The 20,266-nt window shown below is 42.8% G+C and overlaps 1 protein-coding gene across 2 annotated transcripts in view; it reads right to left on the bottom strand.

Moving 5' to 3' along the window:
• The window catches only part of LOC147619511 (ARM repeat superfamily protein), a 121,087-nt gene that overhangs the window by 31,554 nt on the left and 69,267 nt on the right, over nucleotides 1-20,266 (bottom strand). For both annotated transcript variants that reach the window (XM_086773180.1, XM_086773179.1), the window contains exons 7-13: nucleotides 16,004-16,225; nucleotides 15,531-15,597; nucleotides 14,885-15,281; nucleotides 14,583-14,730; nucleotides 2,669-2,841; nucleotides 2,461-2,560; nucleotides 1,089-1,163 (exon numbers count right to left, since the gene is read on the bottom strand). In XM_086773180.1, the coding sequence (XP_086629306.1) occupies nucleotides 1,089-1,163; nucleotides 2,461-2,560; nucleotides 2,669-2,841; nucleotides 14,583-14,730; nucleotides 14,885-15,281; nucleotides 15,531-15,597; nucleotides 16,004-16,225 (1,182 nt within the window). The remainder of the gene's footprint in view (nucleotides 1-1,088; nucleotides 1,164-2,460; nucleotides 2,561-2,668; nucleotides 2,842-14,582; nucleotides 14,731-14,884; nucleotides 15,282-15,530; nucleotides 15,598-16,003; nucleotides 16,226-20,266) is intronic.

Here is a 20,266-nt window from a genome sequence, read left to right as displayed (position 1 = left end):
AATTGACTGTGCTAGGTTTGGGAGTTTACAGACTACCAAAAGATTTGTACACTAGTTCACAATACTGCCAATTGCACGCTGATTCACAGGACTAGTTAGGTAAAAAAGCAATATAGGTAAATCTGGACTAGACGATTCAAATCCTTTACGAGAATAAATGTATGAGAAACAGTTTTGGTATTGAAACCCGATTATTACAGAGACACTGATTATTCACAAATAATTTGCACATGTACACTAGCTTACAAACAAAATGCTTGTGGCTAAAGTGAAGAGTGTGGCTAAAGTGTGGAGTGATTCCTTCGCTCATGGCTGATTGCTGTCATCGGCCTTTCGCCGAGAAACTCAGGTCATGGTTTGTCTAGGACAGAACCTAAAACTTATAGTGTTTATTTCCAATATTGCCCATAATCACGTCTTGTTACAAGAATGCAATCATATTATTTTTTCTTTGTCACCAAATTTCCAGTTTACTCCCAGCTTAGTGCGCACAAACTATACTGTAGAGGAGTTTATGCTCTGTAGTCTAGGTTGTAATCCATACATGCATCCACTGAGTATGTTTATGATCTGTTTGGGCCCTCTTCTGAGCTTTGTGTGAGTGATGGTAGTAGTTCCATTTATTATCAGTCCACAGAATGCCCAAGTCTCAACACAAGTCCCTTGAGGGTGGGCCTTGACAGAAGCTTTGGCAGGGCTAGTATCCTCCAACTCTGCTACTCTAGGCAAGCAACCCTTGGAGAGAAAAGTTGGGAGTGTCCAGGTATTAATTTTTCTCACTTGTAGAGCCACCCATATATTTGAACTACCCTCCTCAAAAGACTATGTTAATATAAATTTAGTATTATGGTTTGACACACACACACGGCAGGAGAAAGGAGAATAGAATTTTGTGAACATCTAACGAAAGAAAACAGGAGATGATGGTAGTGCATCACAAAGTGCAACCAGCACATGTACATGTGTGCATGGTACGTCACAAAGTACAACCGGCACACAACGTATGCATGGACACACAATAAAGTAACAAAAAGTACACAACTAGATAAATATGATCTGAAACAAATTGATTCAAAATATTGGCTTACTTGTACAGCCAAATCACCATCTCCAAGAAGATCAAGTAGAGCTGTATAAACTGGCTGCCTGATATCCCCTGCTATCTGTTTCCAAGCACAATCAGCAAAAATCAAGCATCACACTTCATGACTTATAGCTTCTAAGGTAAATAAGCCCATTCAAAAAGCAAATAAGATCTATGAACAGCCTAGCTTTTACCAGATATTCAAGCCTGCAGCAAGATTACATATTCCATGTTTTGCACACCAATTGTTTTTTTCCAAGAGAAAAAGGTCCTATTAGTCAAAAAAAGCATATGCTCATCGCAAACTATGACCCTCAAAGGAGGTACATAATTAGAAAACCGTCATGCAAGGTCAAGAAACAATAGAGCAAAGGAAAGGGGGGGGGGGGGGGGGGGGGGGGGGCTCCTTCTCTAGCTGACCACTCTCAGAGGGGGGGCTCCATCAAAGGGCAGGGGCCTATACTGCCGAACGAGTCCAAAGTCCCCTCGAGTGAGAAATGGGCCTGATCTGCAAGAAAGTGGCTTGGCGCTTCTGCATCTGGTCAGACTCGCCATATAGGCGCTCCCATCATCTGCGAGAAAGGTCTGAATGAGGTCCGTCCAGGTGGAGCAGATGGTCTCCACAGGCAGGGCAATGGAACCATCAATAATCTCACTGCACCTGGCCCGCCAGACATGCCACGCAGCAATGGTGCTGATGAGCTCCGATCTATGGTACACACGGGACCCTGGGGTCCAAGGAGGCATCCAGACTGAAGAGGCTTGAATGGTCAGACTCCGAAAATGAGTGAGCTGAAGAGCTAGGCCCATCCTCTTAGAGTGGAGCCGACCCCACCTTCGTGGACCAGGCAATTCAACCCCAGGTGATGGTTAGGAGTGTGCTGAGCTCGGAAGTGAACTGGTGAAGAATCGTCCACCAAACATGTTCCGTTGGGCAAGCTGCAGTGGCCAACCACCCACAGCTAGGTTCCTGTGAGTTAACAGCCAAAGGAAGAGAATAATCATCTGAAAGCAGAAGCTCTCCCAAAGACAAAGCCAAAGCCAAAATTTAGTGAGAAACAGGGAGAGAGGCCTTGGGTCCGCTTATGGGTAATAGCAGCGGATGTGTCATCCATCTCCTGAAGCAGAATGTTGCAGCCTAGCCAGCCCAAGTACTATAAAAAAGAGATGCCTAGGGCCTCCAGACGAATGGTAGGGTCTCTCAATTGCCACTGTCCTGGTGTAGCAAGATAGGGGGTGGTTCTCCTAGAGCCACAGACACCACGAGGGGTTATCTTTGTCTGAAAGACAAACTAAAATTTCACATGCAAATCACCTCCATAACTGATTTTTTCCCTGGGCATACAAAAGGCAAAGCATTTTTGCAGGATGAATACCTTACTCACCCACTGGCCCAAAAGCCATGCTACCCGCCGTCGAAGAATACGACCATTTGAGTGTCTGTTACCGAGCTCTTGCGCAAGAGTACCCTTATACCTAAGTCAAACAAATCAGCGGATGTTGAATGGGGCAGAAAAAACTTCATAAATTCCACTTACATTCAGATTCACATATGCCATGTGTGCATAATAGCAGCTCATATACCAAGATTCAAAATCGATGGAATGATAGAGATCATAGTTTGCAACCCCTGCCGCATTGTAAGCAGCTTCTTTTAGTAGCAATTTCTGTGTAATTTCAACCTCAACATCTGGAGCTGCTGGAGGGCAATCATCACATGCCTGTGTTAAGATTTGAACAACAAGTGGAGCCAATATCTGCACACACGCCCGTAAACATACATTAAATGAAACATTAGTGCAAACATGTCAATTAAAGGTGTACTCTCTGGGCCTATCCTCTACTAGCCTCAGACAATCTGTTTTGAATGTTTCTCGGCTTATAGCAATTTGGAGGCACATTCAAGAAAAAAAGACACGTGTGTGTGTGTGTGTGTGTGTGTGTGTGTGTGTGTGTGCATGCGCATCACAGACTGATATGGTGAACCATAGCTTCTTTACTGCATGATTTTCAGCCTGTACCTCCTCTAGAATTGAGTCATAGCCTGAAAGATTGGATATTGGTGGGTCAACATTCAGGTTGCGGTGGGGTGCCCTTTCATAATCTAACTACAACAAATTGCTTCTTCCTCCACCTTGGATACAGGCTCATGGAAACTCACTATGGCCCATTAACAAGCCTTGGCTGGTGGAGGGTGTCTCTCTCAAAGATCTGGAAGAGAAAATTGCCCCTCAAACAAAAAGTCTTCTTTTGGAGATGCCTCGTTGGTGCTTTACCGATTGGTAGTTTTCTGGCCGAAAGACATATTGCTCCTGCATCTTGTGTTCACATCCACGTGAGACAGTCTGTCATCTTCTATGGTCTTGCCCCCATTCTCGTGCTCTTCTAGACAGATTGTCAAGACACCTTCATGTGAGATTTGTGGGCATGCTGATGTATATGGATCTTACTGGATAAGGAGAATTACATGGACTGTTGTAGCCAAATGGGTCATCAATGGTTCCAAAGCTGCACAAGCATACGCTGCTGACTCTTTTCTCTTCCTAGCAAAATACTTGAAGGGATTTGACAGTGATTATGGATGTTTTGCAATCGTTTGGGACAGCAACAAGGCTGAAATTCAACTTTAGAAAGTCCAAGTTGCTACCACTAAAACAGGCGAACTAGCATAGTATACTCTGTCCAGGAGATATACTACCCCTAGGCCAAATCACTAGGCATTTGGGATACCCTTTGGGTTGGAACATATATTTCAAAGAAGCAGTTGCATGGGTGCTCACAAAAGTCAAATAAAAGGTTGATTACTGGCACTTGTCTACATGGCCTTTGCATGTCGGGCTTTGAAAAGTACAATCCATCATAATGGCTTACATATAGTTCTTCTTGCCATTGTTGATTTGGGACAAAAAATTGATCGACACATTCATGTCATCAGCAATGGAACTGTTATGGAAAACTAGCACTAATAAAAAGGCTTTAAGGCTATTGAAAATGGAGCATGTTTGCAGCCCTAAAATGCATGGTGGGCTGAATATCTTGAATGTGCATTACCATGTACTGGCTCGAAAAAGTACCATGATAATAACTTTTGTGGAACAAGGACAACCATGGGCACAAATGCTGGCTGCAATGTGTGCGTGTGACAAGGATGATTCTTTTGAGCATTGGAATTTTTCCTACTGGGATATCTTGGTAGGCCAGGTACAAGGAAAAATCCTAGGCTACCCCTACTCTTCCAGATTGCTGCAAGGCTAGAAGTCTGTGCTTATACATTTGCATTGGGCACATAGGCCAATGCCTCCTGGAAACACACTGGTAGCTCAAAATGTGCATTGGAGCAAAGCATTTGATACGCCTATTGGCTACGGTGAGCCAAGAAAAGCTTATTTTTTAGCACAAAAAGGAATTTGCAGAGTGGGAGATGTCATATCGATTGAAAAGGCAGACCATTGTCGTTTCCACAAGCACGACGACAGTGGCAATTGGGAGCCCATTACCACCCTATATGGAGACTTGTTGTTGCTCAGCTAACACAAGGTTTTTCTATGAAGATGCCTCAGGGGGATGCTCCTGGTAAAAGAGTATTTGGCGACGCGAAAAATTGCAACTCCAAATTGTTTGTGGAACATCAAATGGAGAGTACGTATCATTTTCTATGGGCTTGCACTAACACAAGGGATTTTTTGAATGGTCCATCTTCGGATATGCGAATAAGATTCCCAAGGGTGACATTTGGAAAATGTTTTGGATGTTTGAAAGATATCCTTCCGGATTGCAAGAATATGCTCTATTTCAGCCGGGCGAGATATTGGGCTATATGGACAATATGGCTAGATCATAATTATGAAGTGTTTGCATAACCTTGGATCGACAAGTATATATACTTCCGTAGATCATTACGTCAATCATTGCATGACAGTTTTGAGTTGCAGCATATTGATCAACAAAACTATGAAGTGTTTTTCCACTGTTTTTAGATGAACTTTAATGAGAGCCTCTCATTTTGAGGGTTCTTGAATATGAGATAAAATAGTCGTTTCACCAACAAAAAAAAAAAAAAGTGTGTTATGCATAAATTTGTGTGTGTGTGTGTGTGTGTGTGTGTGTGTGTGTGTGTGTGTGTGTGTTAGGTATGAAATTAGGTATGTACACATGTAGGTATGCATGCAGGTATGTTGTATATGTATTTATGTGATATGTATAATGTTTGTATGCATGCACGCATGTACATATGTATGTATGTCTACGCACACACATTAAATGGCATGCATACATGCAGCATGTATGCACAAATACATACATGCATTACATAAATGTGTACATACATGTGTGCATTGCATTCATACATATACACATACACTTTGTTTTTTTGTGAAACCACTATTTCATTAAGGATTGTATGGTACATTCATAGTTGTCCCATCTTGGGACAACTACTACTCAAATATCAGAAACAGTGGAAAAAACACTTCCGGCTGTTGAGAGGAAAGATCTTCGAGGTCAATAGAATTTCAAAGTGAAATGTAAAGAGACCTCCCAAAAGGGAACCATATAATCTCTTCATGGCAAAAAATCAGCTGATTTCATGCATGGTAGATCATCCACAAAGACAAGTATCTAGTCCAGGAAAGGAAAACCGTGTAATTTGGTAAAGGCAAAGAAAGGTGGCCGAACATCCAGAAGAATTTCCTGAAGTTGTTGTTGGGAAATCGCACTCTCAAGTTCCCTGACAGTCTGTCCAAGAGAGCACGAGAAGAGGGGCATCCCCATAATAAATGAATAATTGTCTCTTGTAGATGAGAACACATTTTGCAAGAGGCAGCAATGTTTCTCTTCGCTAAGAAGGTGCCAACTGGGAATGCACCCACAATGCATCTCCACAAGAAAAGTTGTTGTTTGAGAGGCAATTTTCTCTTCCAAAATGGCCTTCCACCAATGAAGAGGTTTGTTTACATGCCACAACTAATTTGCATGTGTTTGTATCCAAAATGGAGGGTGCAAATTTTTATAAGCTCTAGCTGCCGTGAGGTGATGGAAAGAGAAAGGAGAGTAACTTGGAAGTTGCCTATCAAATTTCCAATCTCTGAATCTTTCCACATCCTCGGGTGGAGGAACCGACTGAAAATCCTACAATATAGAGATGACTTCATGCCATACATGCCTGTGATGCATACCCAAATTGTATTTCTAACAACCAATGGAAAGAAGAATACATTGCCTTGATCATCATCAACTAGGCATACACCAAAGTTGGAGAGGAAGTATGCTTTTTTGGGTTGTAGTGCAGCCAATGAATGCTAAAAAGCCCTACTCTAATGAATACTTTCTCTTCGCAAAGAGTTGCCTCTATCTGGAGGTTCGCCCGACCAAGAAAGATGACAAAGAAGCATTAGCCAATCGTGTATAAGCTTGGTGGAATAAGGGCAGCTCACAATCCGGTCTTCAAATCTTCCAAATATATCGTCTTGGTGAAAAACTATCCAATCCCAAAAGCTTTTGTTTTCATTGTCACAATCAAATGTGCCAGATTCGAAGTCCAAGGTTGCTTTTCGTGAAGAATTCAAGAAGTAGAGTTGCCTTTCTTGCGATGACATGGTAGCGAATATTGAGTATATTCAGGCCTCCATGCATTTTGGGAGTGCATACAAGTTCTTTTTTGAGCAATCTGACGGCCTTTCTATCTATTTTTTGGACATGAAACTACCAATATCCTTATTTGACCAAGGCACAAGAGGTAAGTGGAACTGAACATAGGCCATGAATTGGACAATACACAATCGTACATGGAATGGCCATGTCAACAATTTCTAATACTCAATCTTGTGATTCAACTTATCCATAACCCATTGCCTTTCTTCCTTGAGAGACTTTCCATCCGATAGGATATCCAAGATGCCGTACTATCTGGTCTCCAGGCAATATGAAACGTGGCCAAAGAATGGAATGCCAATCACATTCTTTAAGAGACAACTTTGCTTAGTAAAATTAAGCTTCAATCCGGCAGCTAATCCATATAACTTCAGTGCATCCATGATTGCATTGACATCATGTTGTGTGTTCCTAGGAAAGAAGAAGGAATCTTCTGCATACACTTGACTAACAAATTGACTGGCTCTTGTAATGTCAATACCATGTAGCCTCCCTTCCACAATCAAATTGTCTATGTACAAGAGCAATGGGTGAGTAGATGTCACATAAAGTTAGTGGACATCCAAGCTTCCATGGAGCAAAGAATTCATTTCCAACAATACATTGGGTTGTCCCTTCCTCATACAGCCAGTATATGATATTCCTCATTTTTGGACCCAAACCCATTTTGTCCATCACTTGATCTATGAATTGCCATTGAACTGAGTCAAATGCCTTTTCAATATCTATTTAGTACATCCTGATTCGTGGCTTTAGCATATTCAATGCCTATGTAGGCGTTTGCAATGTTTTCCATGATTTGTCACCTAGGCACAAAACCATATTGAGCAAAGTCCAGCACATCATGAAGGACATCTTTTAATCTGTTGACTAGCATTTTAGCGACTAGCTTGAAAATGACAGGCATAAGCGTGATAGGTCTCCAATCTGTCAGTTTATCACATAACTGTTTTTAGGGAGTAAACGCACGAGCCCTTGCTTCCAAGAAGTTGGTAGCACCCCAAAGTGTCAACAAATATTAATCATGTAAAGCACTTCATTTTTCAAGTCAAACATCTACGTGATATATACATATTTACATGTTTTGTAATGGAAGCAACAGCTCTCAAGTCCACCACTATGGCTGCCTAGCTCCCAGCATAGCCATGCTCAACATTAGCATCCGAATCGCTCGCATTTCTAGGGCCATGCACAACATTTGCAAGTAGCAGTGTTTGGGTTTGATCATATAATGGATCAGCCCCCACAACCGTCGACCAAAGTCCCTAGCTCCCAGCATAGCCATGCTCAACATTAGCATCCGAATCGCTCGCATTTCTAGGGCCATGCACAACATTTGCAAGTAGCAGTGTTTGGGTTTGATCATATAATGGATCAGCCCCCACAACCGTCGACCAAAGTCGACCAACACCTGTAACATCATTAGCTATTTCATTAGTGTACGTCCACTAGTTGAAGCAATCTCTCTCCAATTGCGCGAGACAACAGGTCTCGGTCTTTATCGTTTTTTTGGGAGTCTACCACGCATTTGTATCTTGCTTTACTTTCTCCTTAGGTTTTGGCATAGGAGAACTAGTGGATGCAACTTTTGTTTTGCCTTTGTCCATGTTAACATTTGGAACCTTTTGTACATTTTTCCCCTTTTGTGGTTGCACTGTTCCCACCGGAGTGTTCTCATTCAATTGCATTGCAGTGGCTGGTGGGTCGCACTAGCAGAGTCGAGCCCTCTTATTGCATATGACCAAATTTGCCACAAGTGAAGCAAGAGCCAGCAAATCTTCCCCATTTAAGTTTTAAAAAGACATCCTAGGAGGGCATGCCAATCATCTCCACATCAAAGGTAACATCCGACAGTGTGGGTTTATCAGTATCCCACAATATGCAAAACCTATTGGCATTTCCATTCAAGCGTGGGAGGCATACAACTTTGCCCAAAGCTTCTGCCAAAAAGGGTAGTACAGCCTGGCATAAGGCGGGAGGTCAACTACCTCCACCCATACAGGACACTTGTGCCTTATGAGACTCTGGTAGTCCTTGATTGGCAGTTACCTACCATAGAACAAAGGCGATTTTTCCAACAGTGTTTGTTTATATTGCGGATCTGTGAATATCACTTCAAAAAAGCCACGGTCAGCTTTATGCACACCGGCTACAAAACAGCCCCCAAGTAATGCTTTAAGCCATTGTGTGACATCTGTTGGGTCTAGCATTTTCGCAGGGGAAAAAAGGACTACAGCCTTGTGAGCCAGATTCATCATAGGATTAGGCATTACATGTCCAGGATTAAGCCATTGTGTGACTTCTGTTGGGTCTAGCATTTTCGCAGGGGAAAAAAGGACTACAGCCTTGTGAGCCAGATTCATCATAGGATTAGGCATTACATGTCCAGGAACTTTAACACAGAGTTGAGGCGCAAAGTCTCCCAAACTTTTTTGATTTTAGTAAAACCTTCATTGAGATTGTCTACAAACGGCTCCAATTAAAGATTGTCAGTGTAAAGGGCAAGCAACTTAATCTCCAATGAGCACTTGTCTCCTCTTTATATCTCCTCGCTTGAAAGTTTGAATCAGGTCCATAGCTGATGGCTTGTACAGACGCCACTCCCCCCCCCCCACACACACACACACAGCAGGGACGAATAGACAGGGCAACAAAAGATCACAGAACACACAAACACACAAGATCTGAGGCTGGGGCCTGGGCAGAAACAAAAGCGGCGACTAAGAAACCTTCCAGCAAAGGTGAGGCAGGGGAGTCCATCCAGCAGCACAACAGAAGCATTAAACGGCTAGCAGGTGCAGGCAACTGCAGACATACAGGTATATATCTGCTGCATAAGAAGTGGACGACGACCAGGAGGAACAGGCGAACCTGCAGTAGGAGGCGGGTAGGATTCAGCACCAGCAAGCGGGTAGGGGTTCAGCACCAGCAGGCAAGTAGGAAGAAGCACCAGCAGGAAGAGGATGACGTCCAGCAGAAACAGATTGACGTCAAGCAGGCAGGTAGGGTTCGTGGGTAGATCAGCAGAGCAATAAGCGAGCTCGACACACACACACACCTCTCTCTCACCACACACACACGCGCGCGCGCGCACACACTTTTTTTTCAGTGAAACTATGCTTTATTGATAAAATAAATGTACAATCATAGCTGTCTCAGAGCGGGACAGCCAGGACTCAAATCAAAAACAATGGGAAAACACCTCTAGCTGCGGAAAAGCAAGCTCTCCAAGATCATAAGAATCTCTGAGAGACTGGTAAAGAGATCTTCGGAAGAAGGGAAAAGGGTCGACATGAACAACAGAAAAAAGCAACTGATTCCAGACATGGTAGATAGTCTAGAAAGCCCAAAATCTCGTCAAATCCAAGAAAACTGCATAGGCTGGCAATGTAGGAGGAGTCAACCAAAAAGCCAAAACTATCTCCCAAAAAATCTTCCTGGAAATCGTGTGCATAGGCCCCCTGACAATCCGTCTAGGAGTGCTCGAGAGTGGGAACAATACCACAGTAGATGAGGCACTGTCTCATATGGGTGAGAGCATCGCCTACAAGAGGCTGAGGCAATGTGTCTATGTGCCAAAAAAATCCCCACCGGAAAAACACCCATAATACATCTCCATAGAAACAGTTGTTGCTTCTAAGGCAGTTTGCTCATCCATATCCTTCCAAAGCTGCTCTCCACCAAAGCAAGGATTTAAACATCTTTCAAAGATGATTCGCATGCTCATGAATCCAAGGGGGGGCAAAAGGAACTTGTATGCCCTAGAAACTGAGAGCTGATGAAAAGGAAGAGGTGTATATCCAACAAGCAGCCTGTCAAAAAGCCAGTCAATAAGTCTATCATGTTCTTGAAGCGCAAACACTAGCTATAATTGTTGCATCATTCTCATAATAACCCTCCAAATAAACCTATGATGCAATCCCAAGTGACAATGTCGGACTGCTCGCGAAAACGAAAAAACCATACCATGCTCATCAATAACATCCCATATGTGGTGAATTCCAAGCACGGAAAGGTTATAGGCCTTCCTAGGGTGAGATAATGCAAGAGGCACTTCAAACACCCTACTCCACTGAAAGTTCTCCATAACTAAAGAATTTCCCTAGTTAGGGGGCCAGCCCGACCAATGTAACTGGTGTAACAAAGCTTTCTAGTCATGAATGAGAGTAGTAACGTAGAGTGAACCCATGATTTTGCCATCAAAATGTCCAAAAACTATGTCATCATAACAGGTGACCCAGAGTCCGTAAGCTTCTATACGCATGGAGACACACATACTGCCCAACACACAAGCCCATGGCTCCGATTGTGCCACAAAATCAGGTAGAAGCATTGCCTTTCTCGCAAGAACATAATAATGGATATTAAGAATGTTAAGACCACCGTGCATCCTGGGCGAGCAAACCAAATCTTTCTTCATCAGATGAAGGGCTTTTCTATCTGCTTTTGTTTTCCACAAGCATTTCAAAGCTTTGGACATGAAAATGTCAATTTGTCTGCGAGACCACGGCAGCAAAGGGAGATAGAATTGCACATATGCCATAATTATAGACTGCACTATTCACACACATACATGCAAAGGCCAAGTAGATAGCTTCCAATATTCAATTTTGTGGTGTAGCTTCTGCATCACCCATTGAGTCTCTTCTTTAAGGGAGACCTCCCATCCAATAGGGTATCCAAGATGCCTGACTATCTGGTTAGGTGGCAGAATTTGACCTGGCCTCCCATCCAATGGGGTATCCAAGATGCCTGACTATCTGGTTAGGTGGCAGAATTTGACCTGGCCAAAGTAACCTATGCCAATCACATTTTTTTAGTGTTAAGAGCTTTGATTTTGCAAAGTTAACCTTCAGCCCAAAGCCAACCCATAAAGCGACACAACTTGCATGATTACCCTAACATCAAGCTCTGTATTCCGAGGAAAAAAGAAAGAATCGTCAACATATGCTTGAGCCACAAAATTGTTTCCATTCCCTATGGAAATTCCATGTAGCATGCCATCGTGTGACAGCTTATCTATATATAGGAGCATCGGATATGTAGCAATAGCATAAAACAAAGCGTTGAGAGGACATCCCTGTCTGACAGATTTCCCTAACTTCCAGGGGGGTTTGGGTGCAAAATGAAAAATGTTGTTTACTGGTTGTATCAAGAAGGTACAAAGAAATGCATTTTGGGAGGTGAACTTGCTGAAAGTTCACCTCCCAAAATGCATTTCTTTGTACCTTCTTGATACAACCAGTAAACTAACATTTTTCATTTTGCACCCAAATCCCATTCTATCCCAAAAAGATTGCCACAGTGCAGCCCCTGTTCGTTGAAGTTTGCAAGGCATAAACACTCGCAAATTCATACAGCTCATTCATCATACATTGTACAACAATCCATCTGCCACCATTGGGATCATTGTATGCCAAATGAGGTTGAAGTTCATGTCTAACCATGAGAAGAGTACAAGAAAAGGCTTGCTTTCTAGCATAAAAGATGGGATAACCAGAGAAAACGCCATGTCTACCAACAAAAGCATGCTGATTATGCTCTTGCAAACAAACTCTATGTGGTTGCATAGTATTTACATAGGCCCAAAAAAGCCTCCATTTATTTGCATCACAAAGGCCTTGCACTTTATATGTAAAGCATTTGACCGGTATATACATATGTACAACGAGTGTAAGCAAAACAGGTTACCCTTCAACTTGCATGGCTGCCTGGCTGCCCGTATCATGTAAAAGATTGCCAGAGCCAACGGATACATCAGGATTTGACAGTGTGTGGAAACAAAAGGTTAGGTTACCCCTGACAACTACAGCCCACATTCTACCCACGCCTGTAACGTTTCCCGAGATATTGTTCCCGAAGTTTTCCCCGCTATGGAGATTGCTTTTGTCCAATTACGAGACACTACAGGTCTTCGTTTAAGAGGAATAGTTTTCTTAGGTGTTTGCCATGCATTTGGCTCCTGTTTTTCCTTTTCTTTCCCTTCTGTAACAAGAGGCCTTGCCATGCCAGTTTTCACTTTTCACTTATCTGATGTGACATTAGGGACCAGCACCACATTTTTCCCCTTCTGTTGGCTGCACAGATACAACAGGAACAACCTCTAAAGGTGGCATTGCCGCTACCAATGGTTACAAAAGAACCAATGGACATTCCGATGACATGTGCCCAAACTTTCTGCAAGAGAAGCAGGAGCCAATGAAATTGCCCCATTTAAGCTTGAAGAAAGCTTCTTGTGTCTGAAGTCCAGGCAGCTCAACATCCAAGGCCACTTGGGAAGGAGTTGGTTTATCTACATCCCAAAGGATGCAAAATCTATTGACACTTCCAGAAGACCTAAGAGGACAAACCACTTTGCCCAGCGATTCTACCAGAAAAGGTAAAGCAAAGCGCATATAAACAGGAAGCTCAGCAATTTCCACCCACACAGGGCATCTGTGTTTGATGAAGCTTTGATAATACTTTATAGGCGACCATGGGTATACATGCACCACATAGTAGCTAGGAGTTTCATAAAAAAGGTTTTTGAAACGCGTTTCGAAACGTTTCATTGCCCGACCCAAAAGTATGAAACGGGAGGGGTACCTGGGGGGGGGGGGGGGGGGGGGGGAGACCCAACAATAGGGACCCTCAACAAGTTTCATATCAGTTTATAAGACTGCAAACAAACAACATGTCACCTTGATCTTATAGACTTAAAAATGTGTAAATAAAAGCAAGACATTGCAATTTGAAATTTGATTTACGAATCACGATATCATATCAATATTTGACATCATGATTCATGACATGCTGCAGGCTGAAAAAGGCCCAAATTTTGAGCCGTACGTTTTCAAACGGCAAAAATCCCCAATTTTGACATTAAAAAAAAATAAGCATAAAAAACTCGTTTCAAATTTAACGAAACGTTTCGAAACGTTTCGTACTTCAGTATGGATGCGAAATGCGTTTCATTGCTACTATGATGCACCATCCGCTGCCCAAAAAAAGCGGTGACTTTTCCAAACTAGTTTGTTTATGCTGCGGAACCTCATAGAAGCCTCGGGCAGCAAAGTAGCAGCCCTCAACAAAGGATCCTCCAAGCATGGCTTTAAGCCATTGCCCAACATCAACAGCTACAAGCATCTTTCCACGAAAAAAGAGGATCGCAGCTCTCTACAAGAGTTTCATTACAGAGTCTAGTAATACCTACCAGGAACCCACAAACAAAACTCAAGGATAGGTTCATCCCAAGCTTTCTTGATCTCAGCAAAACCTTCTTCAAGGGTGTCACAGAAATGTTGAAGATTGGGATTGGAGCAAGGAGAGGAGAGAAATTCAGAGCGTTGAGAGTCTCCTCCTGTGTTTCTTCTCTTGGACTCAACAGCGGGATCTCTGTGTTTGTATACTTCGGTAGGAGAAACCATTTGAGAGAAGCAGCAAGTATGAGCAAGAAGAAATAGGCTTCAGCAAAAACGAGGCAGAGAAAGGGACACAAGGTAACTACACAGCAGTAAGAGCAGATGATAGCGAGCAGGAACAAGAGATGATGAGCAGATGCAGGGGCAGCAAGTGTAGTCGACAGCCAGCAGAAACTAGCCTGTGGGAACAGCCGACAGCCAGCTGCAAGGGAGGAGATCAGACAGCGAGCAGGAAATAACAAGCGAGATGGACAACTAGCAGGAAGAAGAGATGGAGGAGGTTGACAGCAAACAGGAGCAGCAAAACAGGCGAACAGCACATCATACATACACATGTATATACACATATACTATATGTTTATATGTACATGTGTGTATGTACATTAAGTCTACAAATTCTTTTGCAATGAGTTAACAAACTGCAAATTAGCATGAAATATGTGAAGTACCTCACGGTATTTCTCAAAAAGAGTTAGGTATAATGATTCAGCACATGGCCGTAGCTTATCTTTCCATTGAACCATGTCCTGCTCATGATAGAAAGCTTCGGCACCATGATCCCATTCCTCAAGGTCGGTAGCAGTGAGCATAAAGTACCTGAAACAAAAAAATAAGTGGCCCTGCAATATATATACTATGCTACACATGCACACGCACAGACATAAATATACATATATAAAATTAATATATGTGCTGGTTCAGCATTCAAACAGAAAGCATATATAAGCAATATATAAGAGTTTTTTCCAACCTTCGAACTAAAATGTTACAAAGCAGCAGGACACGTTGGTTATTAAGAAGGGACTTCAAAATCTCTTCAGCCTTTCTTGCCAGTGTTTCCTTTGCCTCTTGGATGGTAGCACTTGTTTGGCCTACCACCCGGCCTGTGCCTATGACTGTATACTCTTTACATTGGATAACCGTCTGAACGAATATCATACATTGTATCAGAAGCTGCTCAAAGGAATCCCCATAATTTTGAGGTTCTGTGATCATCCGGTAAGAGAGATCCAATGCAGAAGGAAGGATTGTGCTGTCACTGAAAGTGTAAGGATGTACTGTTTGCATATCTACAAGAGTTCTTAGCAATTTTAGGCATGATTCCTCAAGGAAAGTCCGAAAAGGATGGCTTTCTGGCAAAGCAGATCCTGCAGTGAGCAACCAATGGGCTGGTAAGAATAACGTGAAAATTACTCTCAAAAAGAAAGAAAGGGAACAAGAGAAAATATGGATTGGATTGGAAACACCCCAACAAAAACGTTCAAAATAGAATTAAACCTTGAAAATTACCCTATTCAAATGTCTATATTATACCATCAAAATAGATGGCCGAGGCTTAATACAAGTAAGCATAAAAAGTCATGATAAATAATGATAATCAGTAGTGCTTTACTCACTAAATCTCAAAAAATATTGTATTTGTTGAAGAAAATGGGGAGAAACTTGCTTTACAGCAGGTACCTCCTGCAATGTAAAAAACAATTCATTGGGACTTTTGAAAAAGCACAGAAATAGGTATTCAGAAACTTCCCGATACACAAATATGCATATAGAGATCCGATGCACGTGCACGCAAACTGGCATATGTATCATCATCAAGAATTTTTTTCAACTTCCTGACGTACATACATACATGCATGCATGCATATATATATATATATATATATATATATATATATATATATATATGTATGTATGTATGTATGTATGTATGTATGTATGTATGTATGTGTATGTACATATGTATAGATACATGCATTCATATATCATACATGTATACATACATGCATGCATACCTGCGTTATGGTGTCACAAAAAAAATCTATGACAAGTTTTACGACATACCAAGTGACTCTTTTTAAACAGTTACCTGAACAGACTTAGCGTCACTTGGGAAACCAAATTTCAGCATCCGTCGCAGGGCCTTAAGGCAAAGAAGCCAGCGATCACACCTCAGTTCCAACACTTGCCTGCTTTCGAAAGAAAGCAGGTTGCTTTCTGAGTCCGGCAACAGACTCGAAAATTCCTTCAACAATCTTTGTGTATCTTCGTGCCAATGGTTCCAAGTATAGTCAAAAAGCTGGGATGTCACCTGTATTTCCACATCATTTAGAAGTCAACAGAACTTGCTCTGTAGCATTCTGTAGCAACAAAGTAAACAGAGTCCACAAGTAGAAAATACTTTACACATACTCAACACTCAAATTTTCTAGCAACCCAGATTCTACTTTATGATTTTTACAGGAACAGGTCAAATGTCGGAGCTGGAATCTCAGAGATGTTCCCTGGCTACCCACTTGATGTGGCCTACTTCCAAAGCGGTCATGATTTACTTCATTGTTTTCAAAATACTTGTCTCACACTTTGGCATTTGCGATAATAGTGTCATTGCTAGGTCGCAACACTAGACTGCGACACACTTTTGAGTAGATGTCACCAAAATGGACATTTCATGAAGGGGTCTGGTGGACTCTACGCCCAAATATTTGGAAAGTACAAGCTTTGGGAATGCGGGATTATCCCATACGAAAAGCCACGCGCCCACAACTTGGTTAGGGCGCCCGAGGCATTTCTCAAGGCACAATCATGGTCATTCAAGCCCAGGTGTCGTGTGGGAAGCCATCCTAGTGAGCACCGAAGCTTTGGGAAGGATTACAGGAACAGACTCTTATTAGGCTGTCCACACTCACTTATGCAGAAGGACAAATGACTGTGTGGGCACCTTGTGTTTTAATGATGTTTACATTCACTTACTATGTGTAGCATGCAATAGGTTGGCCGTCGTAACACGCAACAAAGCCTTCTTTAAACGTGTGAGTTTATGCAATCCACTTCACTTTAAGAGAGAACAGTAGATAGATAGTCGCGGGGATCGGAGCATTCTTGGAATACCACTCATTTCCCACATTTAGGCCCAACGAGCCATAAGAAAAGGAGCAGAGTGTGCGTTGATTTATGTCCGCTCTCAATCTAATGGAGTTCAAACAGCACCCGCAATGGAGCAGAGGATGGCTGGTCTTTTGTCTCAACACAGTAACATTATGCTGCGAGATGACCTCCCACCCAGTAGACCTGAGGACCATCGCATAGGGTTGGTTCCTGGTTTAGAGCCTCCCAGCTACTCCAGTCTAGATTTATCCGGCCTTCCTCCTCCCCATTTGCCACTCCCATCCTGTTTGTCCAAAAGAAGGATAAGACCACACACTTATGTGTGGATTGCTTCTCTACCTCTAAATCATTGCCATCCTCCTCTGACCAATGCTTCCAAGATTGTGGGTTCTCAAAACGCTCAAGAAGACGCAAATTGGCGCTCACAAAAACGAGATCATTGGTCTTTTGAGTGCCAAGACAGTTTCGCTTCTCTGAAGCAATATGGCTAAATGAGCTCCATAGTTGCTTCAACAAGAGGAGTTGATTGATTGACTCAAAATCTTGATGGCCAATTGCTGCAACCCTGGAGTGTTCCCATCGAACACATGGATCGGTGGTTAACCGATCTGCCATAGTGTTGGCTCGCCCAAACTTCCTCCTACAAGCCGTGTAATCTGCTATAGCTGATTCTTGATAGTTCTTTGCTTCGCGGTGTAGCCTCTCCAAAACCATGTCCCATCCATCAGCCACCTCCAAATCTATGTATTGGTTGCCTGTTTGAAATTTAGGGTCAACCATAAAACCCGCTGCATGCACTGGTGAATGGTACTAGTCCCATCTATCCTGGCATAGATTCCTTATAACTTGGTATTTGTGTGCATCTGGCTCGATGTGTTGTAGCTTCTCCACTATCTTGTCCATCCCCTAATAAATCTTCCCAACACATGGCGGAGGTGAATCAGTCACCCTCAACAAATGGATGATCGGCATCTCTAAAGCTATGAGGCATCAAACCTGCTCCCACCAAAAAGGGTCCCTGATATGCAAGGCGCATGTCTTTCCTATGGATGTTCCCAACAAAGCATGTCTCTCGTACTCATCACTTACCATCAATTGTTTGAGGGCACTAGAACACTTGATAAGGGACTCCATCATGATGAAGTTGTATCCAAAGCGAGTGTCAGAATACTCCCGCAATTCTTTGGAAGATTTCTTTCTGAACTCAATGTGTGTCTATAAATGAAGGTCACAATCTAGGTGGCTTGCTCTATGATGGGAGTAATCCATGGCAACTTCCCAATGTCCTTTAAAAAATTGTTTAGGCAGTGTGCCATGTAGAACGAGAACGTGATATGTCGATACCTCTTGGTCAATAACTTGCTAGCCCCTTGTTTGCGTTCTCTCAATCTGTTACAAAGTGGACCACCTTCTCTTCACCCACTACATGTACTGTTGTACACCACTCCTAGAAAACCGCCTCTGCACTCTTCCTTGTCTCTACTGTATCGTGCAATGATACAAAGTACGTTTGCCCTCTGGAATAGGCAATGACACCATGAATGCTTCTTGACCGAGTGTCACTCCACCCATCTACAATGAGGGCGATGTCATTCCCGTCCCAAGAAGAACTGACAACCTCTGTAGTTGTAGCAACTTTGTCTTTCTCCTTCACTAGTAAGGTGGTCCTCCAATGATGGAGGAGTGTAGGTAGGTCCATACTTTGCAATCTCTCGAACCATGTCTTTGAAGTAGTAAATGCGGACAGCTTGGAAGGAAATGGCATCGTGGTAGAGGAATCGGACAACACTAGCATCCACCTCCTCCTCCTTTGGGTCCCATCTACCTAGAAGTGTGCTTTGCCTTGAGCGAACACTCCCCCTTGCTCCCACTAGGGGTGGTGGTGCTCCAAACGGTGCTGCACTAGGTCCAAAGAAAGAAGGCAAGCCATGGAGTGAAGCCCTACTCCTTCCAGAGGCCTGTGTTGAAACACCGACATAAGTGGAAGGATCTACTCCCACTACCAGCCCTGCTCTTCTAGCAGATGATGAAGATAGTCGTGCCGCTTCATCCTTCCGACGAAGCTCCTCCCGTCTTTGACTATTAATGCCGGAACAGAAGGCTATGTCATGCATGTGCTAGTGAAGCGAGTGTGCTCGGATCCAGGTTGCACTACCTATCTTTGCAAGGCGGCAATATTTGCATGTCCACCTTTTTGTGCCTCGTGTTTTGTAGCCACCCTCCGCTAGTACCTCATCCACCAGGACCACTTTGAGATGGAGTCACCTTGATCCATTTGGGCCATGGGTGAAAAGGCTGCAAAGAAGAAGCGACTAACGTGCGTCATTGCCATGAAGCGCATGATGCCACATAGAAGAAAAAAAAAAAGAAGCACAGAAGAAGCGAGTGGACATGGTAGGAAGAAAAGTAGATAGTTTTTTCACTTTTCATAGAATTTAACATTGTACAACATGCAACTTTCTTTGTACATGGGATTAGTGCCCCGATCCTCAGGTGTGGCAAGTGCCTGAAAATCAGCCTGGGAGAAACTATGAAGCCTTGGAGGTTCAGCTGGATCAATGGCTGGAGGTTCGTCTGGATCAATGGTTGGAGGTTCCGCTAGGGCCACAGGAACAACAACCAGAGGTTCAGCTAGGGCCACATGAACAACAACCGGAGGTTCAGCTGGGGCCACAGGATCAACGGGTGGAGGCTTAGGTTTCGCCATATGGGGGATCATCGTCAACTGTGTCTTGGGATTGCTTGCAAAAGCAAGCAATCTTCATCCCCAAAACCATAGGGGAAGGCAACGACATCATCAAGCCCTCTTGATAATAGCCTCCTACATTGTTAGGCTTTCTTTAAGGGGCAAACGACATCGACAATGAGCCATCTCAATGTATTGTCGCTCAGCCACACATGAATGATAGTTGCACCGTTGCTGATAGAATGCCATACGTGCTAGCTATTTAAATCAGGGACAATGGAACAAAACAACAAGATTAATCAATATACAAGGTTTATTTATTTTTATGTTGATAAGTGAAACATTCTCTGAAGTAAGTCACAAATTTTATTTTATGTTGTTTTTGCAAGCAACATTACACTTCTTGCATGAAAAAAGAAAGCAAGTTATTTTAACGTCTACAGAAGACCCCAAGGGCCTATGAGACCAAAAGTAATACAAGATATACTATGGAAAACTGAAAGAAAAAGTAAAATGAAAACATCTGATATTACATGTGATTAACAGATGATTCTGTGG

Source organism: Cibotium barometz, chromosome 33 (genome assembly GCF_041138505.1).
Source record: "Cibotium barometz isolate CiBa-2024 chromosome 33, ASM4113850v1, whole genome shotgun sequence".
Lineage (NCBI taxonomy): Eukaryota > Viridiplantae > Streptophyta > Polypodiopsida > Cyatheales > Cibotiaceae > Cibotium > Cibotium barometz.
Note: the sequence above shows the minus strand (reverse complement) of the source record. Positions and strands in the feature narration are given on the sequence as shown.